The 12,742-nt window shown below is 37.1% G+C and overlaps 1 protein-coding gene across 1 annotated transcript in view; it reads left to right on the plus strand.

The window, feature by feature from the left end:
* NEK11 (NIMA related kinase 11) overlaps positions 1–12,742 on the plus strand; it is a 78,238-nt gene that overhangs the window by 22,532 nt on the left and 42,964 nt on the right. The window contains exons 4-8 of the mRNA XM_041407842.1: positions 1,582–1,646; positions 2,111–2,237; positions 8,343–8,492; positions 8,575–8,653; positions 9,038–9,123. Coding sequence (XP_041263776.1) covers positions 1,582–1,646; positions 2,111–2,237; positions 8,343–8,492; positions 8,575–8,653; positions 9,038–9,123 — 507 coding nt within the window. The remainder of the gene's footprint in view (positions 1–1,581; positions 1,647–2,110; positions 2,238–8,342; positions 8,493–8,574; positions 8,654–9,037; positions 9,124–12,742) is intronic.

Below are 12,742 nucleotides of genomic sequence, written 5' to 3' on the forward strand. Positions count from 1 at the left end.
AAAGATTAACAAATATCACCTTAGTTTAATTTCCTTACTGATGTATTGTATGAGTGTGTGTGTGTTGTTCAGAGAAGTCAAATAGAGAAGAAATTATTTATAAACAATATTTTATAAATATGGGTGGAGGAATATGGAATAAAAATTTCATTTTTCCCAATGTGCAAACCTTTTTCTAATGAAAGGTATTACTTGCAGGACAAAAAAATTGAAAGAAAAAGAAGTGAAAAAAGTTTGCTATAAGAAACACGAAGAAGTCTTTGCCCATAAAAATAGAAATTTTTTTCATGCCCAGTCTGTGTACATACTGCAATGAAGCCTAGTATTATTTTTCATGCTTTTTCTTTTTCCATTTGTGAACTGAGTATATTAAATTGCATATTTTTTTCTCCTACTGCAAAAAATATTTTCAAATGAGTTGTGGACAGAATTAGGTATTTAAATTGTGCTGTAGAATGCATCTTTTCTAATATAGAAACTATTAATATAGAAACTATTTTGGAAATAATTTGATTATGTCAATGCTTAAGACTTATAATTCAAATTTGAGATAATACTTGAGGATTGCTCAGAAATTTGAAATTGAGTACCCTCAATTGCCCTCAAAAATCATAGAGCATTAGTTTCTTTCTTTACGTGATCCAAATGGCTGAATGACTGCTGTATTTGCATTAGGAAAGACAGTTTCTGTAGCCAGTATGTACCAAATGCTATTTTAACCTCCTCCTGAGCAGAGCTGATGACTAATCCTGTGCATTAATAATCATTTCAAAAGTGGACGAATTCTAGTTTTGTATGAGGTTATAGGCAGCAATGCTTTTGGAAGCTTTATTAACAAGAATTAATTTAGAATATGTTTTGTATACCACAGAGATAATTTGCTTTCCTAAGGGGCTGCAGAATTACTGTCACACATGTAAGACCTATAGAAATTAAGAAGATTCTGTATGTCCTTACATGGTGTGTAGGTTATAATGTTTTTTTTTTTCAAACTCTGATGGAAAAATAAGTCTATAAAAGCTAATTGTTCTGTTCCTTTCCCTTTTAATATTTGGTTTTGTCAAGTTCTTTCATCTTCCACGCTGTTACTGTAAAAAATTGAGCTATTAGCTTAGGCTATATACATATTTGTCTTTGAAGTAATACGTTTGCTCCGTAGGAGTCTTCCCTTAGCTTTGAGAAGCTGTTATTGCTGTTTCTCTCATCCGTTATTCTCTTGTGAGGCATCTCATTCTCCTGGCAGAAAATAAGATCTAATGCTCTTAAAATGAGTCAGATAGGAAGACTTGCCTTTCTCCCTTCCTCTGCAGCTCACGCTATGTCTGTATCTGTATTCTTCAGCTGGGATCCCCAGATATATTTTTATTATCCTGATTAGGCTCTTACCCTGCATGGGGGTGCCTGTGAATGCACCTCTGTGAAGTTCCTTAATGCCATTGTCCATGGATTGTCACTGGCAGAGTTAGACTCTAGCAGTTGTGGGCTAGCCTGAAAAGGGCTGAAGTTAAATACCTGAAATACTGAATACATGACTCTCAATAATTCCAGCTGAGTGAGGTTGAATTTCCTGTTCTATTCCAGACGGATACTTCACAGGGATTTGAAAGCCAAGAATATATTTTTGAAAGATAATCTTCTTAAAATTGGTGAGATTTCCATACTTTTTAAAGATATATTTTCATGTGATAGAACAGTCCAGCAGACGTTTTGTCAATAATGAGATTTAAAGAAAATCATGTCTGAAATAGCATTTTGATTTGTAGTCAAACATTGATTTGACAGTCAGACACAGGAGAGTCAGTGAAATCTCTAGCCTTGAGAATGCTTCCAGCTTGGCTGGATCTGGACCTGAGCAGCCCCATTTAACTTTGAGCCAGGGGTGTGAATCAGATGACCTTGTGAAGCCTCTTCAAACCCACATTGTTCTGTGATATTATGCTTCTGTGGTGCTTTTATTTTGAAGAATTACAGAAAATAGTTTTTCCCATTGTTTTAAATACTAGCAGAATTTTCTGGATGTACAGTCACTTTATCATGTCTGACAATAAAAAAAATTATGAATACATACATGTTTATATGAATAGTTTATTGTTTCTACCGATATTTTTAGGAGACTTTGGGGTTTCTTGTCTTTTGATGGGTTCATGTGATCTTGCAACTACTTTTACTGGGACACCATACTACATGAGTCCAGAAGTACTGAAGCACCAGGGATATAATACAAAATCTGACATTTGGTGAGTAGTCATAATGCTATTTTGCTTGGATTAGGAATTTATCTCCACTAAAACTATTTCAGAACATTAGGATCAAATGTTGTGATCTGAAGCCTTCCCCTTTTTGTTAAGAAGCATATAGTTGGCTTTTATTCTGGGTTATCTGAGACTTTAAAGGAGAATAAGATTCAGGTCTATTCTCTGATGTGATACAGGATGACTGTAGACAAAGTTCAGGTATTTCTAGGAAGGGGAAATATCTTTTTTTCTTGAATTTAGATGAATTGAAAGAAGCAACTTTCTGTGAAACTTCAGGTGGATGAGTAAAGAGTGATTCTGGCTGAGAGGATAGCAGAAGGACCTTCTTAGGGACTAAATTTAAGAACATTAGCTAATGTTAAAAGCAAGGAAGTATTTGGAAGTGGAGCTAAAATGAGAATAACTGGTGTTAGAACAGAAACAAAAAGGCACTGTTTTAGAAAAGGCTCAAAGGTAGAAAGAAAAGTATTAGTTCTGCATATAGATGGCACAAATTCTCGAATCAGAACTTCTGGGGTGATGATTAAAGGATCAAGTTTAGGAGCTGAGGTCTGTTGAAAGAATTTAGGAATCTTCTAGATGCACAGGTACTCTTCCAATTCTTCTAAGACTAAGAATGATTTTTTTGGAATGGCAAAAATATCTGGCTTGTTTATATGTGTGTCCTAAAGCATCTCATGTTTTAAGATTATAGTTAAAACTGTTGAGTTTTCAAATTTTGTTATAGTGTTTGTGTTGTTTTTTTTGTTTTTTTTTTCCCCTGTGGGTATGTATATCAGAAGATTAATTTTTTTAATAAATATTTCAAACCAGGGAAGTTCCTTTGTAAAACATTTGGCCCCTGTAATATAGTTTGATTGCTTGATAATTTACTCTAGCTTTATCTCAGTTCTGCCTTTTCAAAATAAAATTGTGGCTGCAGGATATAATTCTAGAAGTGGAGAACAGTCATCTATATTTTCAAGTGGTAACAACCATTTTTCACAGTTGACATATTCAGTCCAGTCAATGGATATGTCAGGAATCTCATCTCATGGCCTTTGTAGCCAACTGCTATGGATTTAATGTCAGATTCTCTCTTGCTCATCTGTAGCAAATATCAGTTAATACATGTAGTCAATAAAAATATATTGGGAGAATATTTCAAAAGATGTCAAAACAAATGAATAGACAGGGAAGCCCGCCTTTTGTGCTCTTGTACTGTAAGGAATAATTTCTTTTATTGCAGTGCAAATAGAAAGTAAAATACATGTTTAAGTTCTATTTGTGGTTACTAGTATCAATCCATATAGATAATTGAAGTTGTATAGAGTAAGCATAATCAGAGTTTGGTCCAATACTTTTATAAATCCTGTGTTGATCACACTCAAAATTCACAAAAGCACAGAAAGAGCCCTCCATCCCAAACTCAGTAGCTACCAGCTTTCTGCTATACTTTCTGCCTTCTGTGATCTTTCCAAAGCATTATAAAGAGCACTCACGTAAGGATGAAACTGCCTTCAGCAGGAGCTTCTTGGCCCACACTGTAGGAGCCCTGAGGAGGAGGTGTGCCCTGACTCAGAACTTCCCCAGCCCACAAACCCCTTTTTTTAAGCCACAAAACTGTTTCAATCAGGACTCATGTTTGATTGATACTCTTGTCTTTTAATCTTTTAATAATGATTCTGTTTGGTGTTTTTCCTCTGTCCCCATTTAACAGGGGCCAAAAGACAAGAGGACACTGAGCTTACAGGGGAGTCCACCCTGGAGGCTCCAGGTGAGATTAAATCCTTGGACCACTGTGCAGGAGGTTCTGTTGCTCATGAAGGATCAAAGACTCATAGAATGCTTTGGGTTGGAAAGGCTCTTAAAGATCATCTCGTTCCAACTCCCCTGCTGGGAGCAGGGACACCTTCCACTAGATGAGGCTGCTCAAAGCCCCATCCAGCCTAGCCTTGAACTCTCTTTCAGTTTGAAGTTGTTACCCCTTGTCCTATGATTACCCACCTTTGTAAAAAGTCTCTCTCTGGCCCTCTCTGGCTATCACTTCATGTGCTGCAAGGTGCTCAGAGGTCTCCCAAGAGACTTCTATTCTCCAGGCTGAACAGGCCCAACTCTCTCAGCCTGAATCCATGGAAGGGGTGTTACAGCCCTCAGATCATCTTTGTGTACCTCCTCAGGACTTGCCTCAACAGGTCTGCATCCTTCTCGTCTTGAGGGCCCACAGCTGGGTGCAGTACTCCATGTGGGCTCTCAAAATAGTGGAGCAGAGGGAAAAATCTCCTTCCTCAGCCTGCTGGTCACGCTGCTTCTGATGCAGCCTAGGATGTGGTTGGCTTTCTGGCCTCTCAGCACACATTGCCAAGTCATGTTGAGTTCTTCATCAAGCAACATCCCCCATGTCCTTCTCTTCAGGCTTGCTTTTCCATTCTCTGCCCAGTCTTTATTTGTGACCTAAGTGCAGACCCTTGCAATTTGCCTTGTACTCCATAAGGCTGGTACAAGTCCACCTCTCAAGTCTGCCAAGGTCCCTCTGGGTGAGGGCTGGAAGCCCTTCCTTCCAGCATGTTGACCATACCATGCAGCTTGTCAGCAAACTTGCTGAAGATAGATACACTCAGTCCCTCTGTCCATGTTGCTGACAGAGATGTTAAACAGCACAGTTTTTGACCCCTGAGGACTTCCAAAGAGTTGCCCAGTCTTTTATATGTAGCTGAAGTGGCATTCTCTCTTCAGACTTGTCTTTCTGATCTCCAGCAGGACTCAAAAATTCTCACAAAAATTCAGACTTACAAGTGTTCCCATGTTAAGCATAAGATATTGTAAAATATCTTCTGGAAAAGACAGTAGTGCTATCTCACCTTGTTATCGTGATCCTCTCACTGTTCAGTTCAGTTCATTGGAAAGACCTTACTTTCTGCTGCATTACTGATGTGCTCTAAAGACACACTGTACTTTTCAGGTTCACTGAAATGTTCTGCAAATGGCTTTTCAAAACTGGCTTGAATATTCACAGTGCAGCAGCTGGTGCAAGAAGTATTGTCTTTTATAGACCAAGGTCAATAGATGGGGGAAAAGCTTCATGTTTTGCAGTTTTTCTCCATGGATGTTCTGCAGTTGGGCTCAGAGAAATGGCAGCATTTATGTTTTTCTTCAGTTGAAATGTCAGGGCTGGAGTTCTTTGCCATTCCATGCTTTTTGTCAAATCTAAATTCACAGGAGGCAAATTAAAGTTTTCCCCAGCATCCCTGAGCCTGGACTGGCTGGGCCATGAGAGAAAACCTTTGCAGGTGACACAGTCTGAGGTTTCCTCCTTTCCAGACAAGGAGCTTCTTCAGGGATCTGATCTCAGTTTGCCAGAACACCACCCCTTCTTTTCATCAGTGCTTCCCACTGTAGATCTGGCAGACGGAGCAGAGCTGGAGCAGTGTCGGCAGCTGAGCCGAGACCGACCCCTGACCCCAGAGGCCAGGCGGGGTCAGGGGTCGGTCACTGGTGTGTGTGTGTGTGTGTGTCACTGGTAGTCCAGTCCAGCTGCTGTCCTGGTGTCCCTTCCTGCCCTCACACACCCTGTGGTGACACTGGTGTTGTTGGGGCTCGGCCGACATTCCCATGCCTCCAGTGCTATGGCAGAGACAAAGCGATGTCACAATCACATGGAAATCCATTGTACTCCATCTTCCATCAAGTACTGTCAGATTTTGACAGATTATTTGTCTGTTGTGTTTGGGTAAATTGGGCTGCCCACACCACAGATCTTGAAGCTTTCATTTTATTGTTCTTGCTGGTCTCGTGCTTTCCCCCACTTTGTCTTTAATATTAACAATCAAAAAATGAAGCAATGTGAAGGCTGAGGGGATGAGGCTGGGGAAGACAGCAGCAGGGAGTTCTCATTTAAGGGCTGATGAGTGAGTATAGAGGAAATTAAATTCAGAGATATATATTCCTCACAGACTGTGAAGCCAAAGAATTCTTAAGGCCTTCTGATATGATCAGACTAAGAGATATAAGCCTTAAAGGTATGTGCATTTACGTTATCTGATTTTTGAAGTTGAATTTAAAGCTAACTTGGATCTTACAACCTTTGAAGAACTGTAACGTTCTTTACAAAAGATCAGAAGACGTTAAAAGGATGACAATATTTATTATATTAAGCATATAAATTTTGAGGTTTATATGCTTATTATATTAAGCATATAAACCTCAAAAAAACCTCTGGGTAGTTTCTCCTAAGAAGGAGCAGTTAGAGGTCTGTCAGTTGAGACTGGGGAGAACACACTGAAGCCTGTCCAGATGCTCTATTTTATGATGTAATTGAGCATAAGTAGCTTCAACACGAACTTGTCATGCCACAATTTTTCTGAAATTATGTGCTCTTTGGGAACTTTGTCAAACCCATTAGTGAATATAGGGAGTTGTCAAAGCAAATGTGCTGGCTGGCTAGTTTAATGACCATTTTAGAATTTTAGAAAATCGGCACTTATGCAGGCTAAGATTATAAAAGTAATTAAATTATATGTTTGGATCATGTGCGGATTGCTTATGGGAATTGGGAAGCAATTTTCTCCTGCTCCTCACAAGGTGCTTAGAGCAGAAATATTGAAACACAACTGAGAAATGCAGTTTTGAGGCAAAAGCTTGTCTGTTATTTCTTTGGGTGTTTGCAGCTCAGCAGCTCTCTTGGGAAGAAATAGCCTTGTTCAGGAACCCAGGGCAGTATTTCTCAGCTTAGGAGATATTTATTTAATTTCAAATATCTCAATCCTGCAGAAAGAAACTTTATTCTTTTTCCTTCATTTTTCTTTACTTTTTTTCCCTGTTTTTTTTTTTCTTTCATGGGACAGATGGGATTTTCCCTGGGTAGCCTGTTCACAGCCCTGGCTGCAGCAGAATGCCCTGGGCATTCTTTTCATCTTTCTCCACCTCAGGTGTAGTCAGAGTACTAAACTAGATGAATAAATCAGCTTCCCTGATGTGTCAAATCCTATGTTCCTAATGGCTCATTAAACAATTTCTAGCTGCCAGAGTCAAGCAGCTTCCAAAACATATTGATTCTGCAAAAATAAGTTATAATACAGTCTGTCAGGTTGGGAATTTCCTTCTTTTTTTCTTCTCTCTGGCTGATTTCCATTTTTTTTTGGTGCTTTCAGATGCTGTGTGCTTAGGATTTTTTGGGGTTTTTTTTTTTTTTTGTTCTTTTTGCTTTAAGTATTTTCTCATGTAGTAATTATCTTGTTTCAGAGTCTGAACATACATCATAAGTAGAGATTATCATCTGTGTCTTACTGTTCACTGATTTTGAAATTTTGAAAGCTGTTTGACAGTTAAATCTTTAAAAAACCTAGGCAACCATTTATTTACCTCAGCAGTTGTTCTTTAGTTGGTTCTTAGCAAAAATGGTCTGCTAATAGTTTTCACATACTTGCTTGAAAGATATCAGTGAGTGGAGTTCCCCCCCCCCCCACCCCCAACATTCTCTTCTTATTTGCACTGAATGTAGGGCCTGGGTTTCAGCTTTGAAATTATTTGCTCTTCTTCTTTTATTGCCAGATGGACCAAAAAACCTCCTCTTCTTTAACCAAAATGAATAATTGAAACTTTATTCATTATTTACTTCCAAAGATTTTTATACCGATTTCCTGAAATCCATTCTCCCATACATATTTCTTATCATTATGCTTTATTTTCTTGCTTCTTCTAGAATCACAGATTAAATTATAAACACCACAGACAGATACAAAGATATTTAAGCTATTGCTTAGATGAGCCTTGGCCTGTATCTGGCTCTCACTATCATTTTCTATGACCTTGATCTAGTCTATCAAGGGCAAGTCAGTGAAGGGATCAAGTTGGTCAAGTCAATCATTGATCAAGTCAGCACCCCTGACTGGAGAGAGACCTGAGCATCCTCCAAGGCCTGCAAAACTCAACTCTCCTATTTTCTGTTTGTTGGCCAGAACTCAGCTGAAGTGCAAACTGTTATGAATAGTTTTTATATAAAATTATTATGAGAATGTTTATTTTAAAGTGTTCAGCTTGGTGACCTTTTGTGATGGCCATTAGGACTGGTGAATAATACATACTATTCCCACTTTTTTATTCTTCAAGGTCTCTGGGATGCATTTTGTACGAGATGTGCTGTATGAGCCATGCATTTACCGGACAGAATTTTTTGTCTGTTGTGTTAAAAATTGTGGAAGGTGAAACACCTTCTCTTCCTGATAAATATCCAAGCAAACTGAATGCTGTGCTATGCAGGTATGTTATTTTCTTGTTTAGCAGGTTTTTCAGTGAATTTGGACAATTGCTTAATTACTACATTTGGTTTTTAATGTTTCAGCATGTTAAATAAGAATCCTTCATTGAGACCAGCAGCAGCAGAGATCCTAAAATCCCCTTATATTGATGAACAACTGCAGGTATGTAAGAAGAAGCAGTAGCTGTGCACTTGCCATTTGAGTACGTATTTTGCAAAAGCAAAATGGAGGCAGGGAAAACATGGTGAGAAAAAATAATTTGATAGCTCTTGATGGGAGCATTAATCTAGGGGACTTTCAGAGTTATAGTACAAATATGACTGGGGAATGAAGCCCTCATCACTGTTCTGGTTACTCATAGTTTTAATGAAAACCAATGTCTGTTGCTCTTTTTGCCAAGGCTTCTGTGCCTGTATTATTTGGCTTTCTGAGAAAGTGGGGAAGGAAACTGCTTGGTCAGTTTTTATATTAGGATGGTAATAGCTGAAGATTCTGGGTAACTTTAACATCAAGTCTTGATGCCCCTTCTGTTTTATTTCCCTGCAGAAAATACAGTACAAGTTCACAAACATGACTGTGAAAGACAAGGCACTTAACTGTCAGAAAGAAACTGCTCCCTTTTTTGGTGCTGTGTAAGTGTTTTAAACAGTTTTCTGGGCAGTAGTATATGAAATTACAGTGTTGCCAGATAATGTCATTAACACTTGTGTCAATCTCATAGTGCTTTATATTTAGACAAATCTATTCCCTAGAAATACAAGAGCAACCACTCCCATTGGGGAGATACATAATGAAGATTTACAGAGTAAAAAAAGATTTGCAGATGAAATATTTTTGTTATGTGACTGTGTAAATTGCATTAGCATGTCCAATGTATGTTGATGTTAATTTAGTACCAATTGGTATGTAGATAATGACATTTGTTCTGAAATTTTGGGGGTTTAAGCTGTCATTTTAGTTAGGTCATCATCATTTATAGTGCTGCTATTTCTGTACCTACTAAAAATTGAATGTGAAAGCTATGTTTCCTAAATGACACCAGACTAAACACATACACACTTAAACTAATATTAAGCTAATGTATCTGTAGGATATCATTATTCTTCTCTTGTAACTTCAGTGAGAAATCAAGAGCAGTGATGTTTCTTGGCTCTTACATCAGCAGTGTCTTCACACGTGATCTCTCTTAGGCATTGAATATATATTGAATTAATTAATTGCATTAAATTACAATGCTGCAATGTTTAAAGCAAATTCCAGCATGGACATTTTCATTTTGCCTGTGTAAATTAGCTCTGCAGTTTCATGGGCACCTCGCCCTCCCCTTTGCTCCCCATCCCTGAGTTTTCTGTACAGGTTTTGTTCTGTTGGGAGCCAGCAAGAGCAAAATCTGAAGTTTGTGATCCTGTGAGGAAGCAATGAACACTCCTGTTTCTTGTTTCCTTTAAATAGTCAAGATTTTAACAGCTCTCTCACATTTGTTTTGAATAATAAGGTAACAGAATAATAATAATTGTTTTAATAAAGATTAAAACAATCCAGAACTGGCAGTGCATTTGAGGCAATAGAACTTTCACATTTGTTCTTTGGGACCTCTGCTCTTGTACAGGACCCACAGTTTTGCAGCTGTGATCGCTTTGCAGATGCTGCCAATTCTTCAGCTTGCAAGCCTCTCTTCAGGAGAGGTGACCATCTTCAGCTTTTCCAAGCAAAGTGTAGTTTGCTGTCAGAGGCAGGAAGAAAGCAGAGTACAGACAGCTGAATTCAGCACAGCAAAACCTTTTATATGTAATTTCACACAGTTTAACTGCTGTCAATGTGTCTGTAGGCTCTCATCTTTACAAATTGTGTTTTGAGTTTCTACTTGTCACTTGTATCCTCAATGTCTCTTGTTGACAGATGAGTCTCTGTTTTTTTGTGAGGCCAAAGTTTTCCACTTTGGTATGAATAGGAATCTTTGGTATAAATAGTTCATTGAACTTTGCAAGCCTTGATGTAAAATGAAACAATAAATATATATATTCAAGTTAATTCAATTAACTGTGAGAGGATTCCTTCCTTTTCAAAATACATATAGTTAATTACAGAGCTGATCCTTAGAGATATACTGTAAATAGTTTTGGGGCACTGAAATGTTTCCCAGATATTATGCCATGAACAGATAAATTATATTAATATTAATGTATTATATTAATATGAATACAGTTATATTAATATTAATTATAGTCAGTATTTAATGCTTGTTGAAATATAGATTATGAAAATCTTCAAGAAACTTTTAATTCTTGCCTTCATCTTGTGAACACTATTTTAGATTCTCTGTATGCACCAAAACCATTGTATCTGCTTTGGGGAAGCAGTATTGTTGCTTGCAGAATATATATCCAGACTTCAAATGTCCTCATGCTTCTAGAGGAGACTGGTATTTGTATTTTTTGTAAAATATATACTGTATTCTATACCTGATCCATTGTCATTAGTTTGAGTGTATTGAGTCTCATCACCTTCCAAATGGACATCATTTTCTGACAGAGCTAGCATGTGGAAGGGACATTTATGTAAATCCCAGAATCTGTAAGTATACTTTTTCAGAATCAAGTTTGTAGTCTCTAAGAGGAAGAGCAAGTAGGTCTAACTACAAACATCCTGCTTTTATGCTACTGTTAGAAGGAAATAGAAAATCTGCTTCTGTGCAGAGGTCCGGAGTTCCTATAAATCGTGAGGCAATGCTATGCAATTTATCTTGAGGTTTTAAAATTCAGGACATCAGTTAGAGAAAAAATCCCAGGAGAAGCTTTACTGTAACATATCCTCACTGGTACTACAGTGTGATTATTTTTGCCCAAGTGTTTGGAATATGCAAGAAGCCATAATCTTATAATGACTCTCAGTGTACTTAAGAAAGCATTGGCTACCTGTCACTGGTAAGTAAAATGCCAAATAATTCCTGCAATCCCAGATCTAAAGAGGCAAGCAAAATGAACTAAAAATACATGAAAAATGACACAGAGCAGAAAAGGGGAGTAGAAAAATATTAAACATAGTGAATTCCCCACATCTGCTGTCTTGCAGCCATACTCTAGTCCCAGTGAGTGTACAAACAGTTGCTTGCTGTGGTGTTCTCCTCAGCCATTACTACTTTATATTTATATTTACTTTTTCTTACCAGGAATTCTTTTTGCAATGCTAAGCAAAAAAGTTGAGTCTAGTTTCTTCTAGTAAAGGCCTTTGATGGCTTATTTTAATCTGTTCTCATTCAAGTAATAAATTTTAAATATTTAAGTAAGTATAAGGCTGTACAAGTTCTGTTTCAACTTGAATGAAAAATTGCTTTTTTCCCCATGAGATTCTTTTAATTATATTAGAGTTTTTTACAGGAGACAAGAAATATGTCTACATTATTCATACTTGAAGAGTTAGTTCCATTATAATGAATAATTGAAGTCTTCTTGTCTTTATCCTTAATCTTTCATATTTCACACTAATATTCATATCTTTTCACTATTTGAAAAACATAATGAATCTTCTCTGCTCATTTATTAAAATCCTGATTTCAAAATGATAGTCCAGAAGGATTGTTCCAATTTGTATGGTTGCAAACCTGGCCTCTTAGATTATCAGAAGTGAATTTATCTCGTAAGAGCATAAACAGTAATTTGAAATGAATACTTGGTATTATAAATACACGGTATAATAGATATATATTGTGTAAGTGAAAGGAGACTGCCAAGGCATTTCAAACTAGGGTTTAATTTTTGTTTTAATTACTGTAGGATGTGAGATAAAAACCTGAGATTAGTATCCTTTTTCTGATAAAGGAATAATATTGCTCTCCTTGCTTGATATATACAGCTGAAATACATAAGTCAATAATTCATGCCTGGCTTTCAAAGATGGTCTACGGAGACCATTTTACCTGTGAACTCTTATTATTGATTAGGACCAGAAATTCAAGAGGAGAACATTATAATTATATCTGTCATTAAGGACACATAAATATTCTCATTTATTCCAGACAGCTTGTAACAATCAATATAAAATGTACAAGCCATATTACGGTTCTCATTTAATGACTGCCTTTGTACTTGGAATGTGCCCAATAATGAAGCCCGACAGGGCAAATATTTCACTGTGCTTCAATATTTATTCTTTTAAGGAGATGAATCTGCCTTTTTCCATCCTCACCTGAAATGAATCACCCTCTTCACAAATCCAAGTTTAAATATTTCAATTTAAAGAGGCATTTGCTTT

Source organism: Onychostruthus taczanowskii, unplaced genomic scaffold (genome assembly GCF_017590055.1).
Source record: "Onychostruthus taczanowskii isolate IOZ18803 unplaced genomic scaffold, ASM1759005v1 scaffold28, whole genome shotgun sequence".
Lineage (NCBI taxonomy): Eukaryota > Metazoa > Chordata > Aves > Passeriformes > Passeridae > Onychostruthus > Onychostruthus taczanowskii.